Source organism: Cyprinodon variegatus, unplaced genomic scaffold (assembly GCF_000732505.1).
Source record: "Cyprinodon variegatus isolate N-32 unplaced genomic scaffold, C_variegatus-1.0 Scaffold1213, whole genome shotgun sequence".
In the NCBI taxonomy this organism is placed as follows: Eukaryota; Metazoa; Chordata; class Actinopteri; order Cyprinodontiformes; family Cyprinodontidae; genus Cyprinodon; species Cyprinodon variegatus.
This window is the reverse complement of record NW_015151666.1, coordinates 188,396-190,221: the sequence shown is the minus strand read 5'-3', so window position 1 is coordinate 190,221 and position 1,826 is coordinate 188,396. Positions and strand designations below refer to the sequence as shown.

Sequence of the window (1,826 nt, the reverse complement as noted above, 5' to 3'; positions counted from 1 at the left end):
TCAAACCTCAACCTGCCTCAATGCCAACGCTGATTGGACGTTCGTTTGGTGCACGGCTCCAAATTTTCTTTAACCGAGAGTCTCCAGACTGATCTGTGAGTGAAACCTTGAAAGCTCGCGAGATCAGGATGGTCTCACGAGGCTATGTTTCCGCTGTCCATAGCGTTTCTAGACAGTGTCGTTTCTAAGTCACCAATTTAGTGCTACTTGGACACAGTGGAATTTCCCATTGGGAACCTACTAGCACTAAGTTGCTAACTGGTTAGCAAGATGCTTCCCACAAACCGGCCACAACCAAACTTGCTTGTAAACCTTCCGCCATAACAATCCCGCCCCCTTGATAATCAACCAATCACATTCACTTTATTCCCTCATGTAAAGTCGTGCACCACATGGGAGAATTCGGAAATACAACGATTGGAACGGCAGCTTCTCTATAACTTTAATCTACTGTGCTAACTGCTAGCATATTTTCTATCATGTATGTTGGAAACATTTTGGGTAAAGCCCTCCATGTTTCTATCAACACATCTTTGCTTTCCGAACACACCAGAGAAGTTGCTCTGCTGCGTCATGCAGCACGGCTAAATGGCCGCCATTTAGGCGATAAAGAGTTTATCCAGGGTTTAATGTTACAAACAGAACTACATAAAGTTCATTCTGCTTCCTTGTCGGCATGAAACGGAGTAAATAATTGACCGGAGTCCGGATCCTTTTTTTGTCTCTACATGAATTTGCCTAAAACATTAACTTGTCATCAGACTATCCTTTCCTGTAATTAAAAGAAAACAAAAAGTGAATCAAATCAAAACATCTGGAAATTGAAAATGTAAAGACAACATGAATAAATGAGCTTTCTAATGCAATGGTATGTTCTTACTGTGGCGGCAGCTGCTGACATTTAGCAAGCCAGACTGCCTGCAGGGGCAGAAGCCTTCATTTGGAGGGTAATCTGTCCCGTTAGCAAACATGGTGTTAGGTGCAACAAATCGATATAGAGGGATGCCTTGCATCTCCCCAGACCGCTGATAAACAAGCTCCAAAGATCTAAAAAAAAAAAACAATAAATTATAATACAGGAAATTATACAGGAAGTCAGCAGAAGATTTGAGGCAGATGTGGAGAAAGTATTTGTACCTGCAGGCGTCCGGGCTGTAGAAATTTAAAGTGCTCTCTTTAGTCATGAAAGGTGGCCACAGCTGCCCGGCTGTCCCGTTGATCATGTTACACTGAGGCGTCTTCCAGTATTTCAGCTAATGGGACGGAGAGAATCCATGTAGGTAGGACAAGAAGATAATTAGTAAAACAAAAAAATACATTTTAAGGTTACTTTTTTTTTATAGCTTACCTCAGTTAATCCATTCCAGGAATCAACTTTGTGGACCTTTGTGATGTCATCTCTCCCAGTGTGGATTGTGAATAATCCAGTGTTTGAGTTATTAAACTAAAGAAAAACAGGAAATGAAAACAAAATTAGAAAAAGGAAACACTTGGAGCTAACTAAAAAAACACCAGCACATTTTTTTTAAAGCAATGACATTCTCCTTCGTTTTAAGTCGGTTTACTGCACCTTATTGCCCCTCCCTCACCTGCTGCTTAGAACGGTCAGCCACTAGGCCAAGAAAATGCTCCACAACTTTGTTCATGTCTATGCATGAATTGAATCTGTTTGTGAAGAGTTGACATTTGCTCTGAATCAGCAACACAAAATAAAATTGAATGGAACCAAATCCTATAATTTCTAAAAGTAGAATGGGAGGCAGATCTTTTAGTTATCAGTCTCCTCTCCTGTGGAACCAACTACCAGTTTTAGTCCGTGAGGCAGA

The 1,826-nt window shown here is 41.0% G+C and overlaps 1 protein-coding gene across 1 annotated transcript in view; it reads right to left on the bottom strand.

The window, feature by feature from the left end:
* scarb1 (scavenger receptor class B member 1) overlaps positions 1-1,826 on the bottom strand; it is a 47,746-nt gene that overhangs the window by 23,540 nt on the left and 22,380 nt on the right. The window contains exons 5-7 of the mRNA XM_015401366.1: positions 1,349-1,444; positions 1,138-1,253; positions 881-1,047 (exon numbers count right to left, since the gene is read on the bottom strand). Of these exons, the coding sequence (XP_015256852.1) occupies positions 881-1,047; positions 1,138-1,253; positions 1,349-1,444 (379 nt within the window). The remainder of the gene's footprint in view (positions 1-880; positions 1,048-1,137; positions 1,254-1,348; positions 1,445-1,826) is intronic.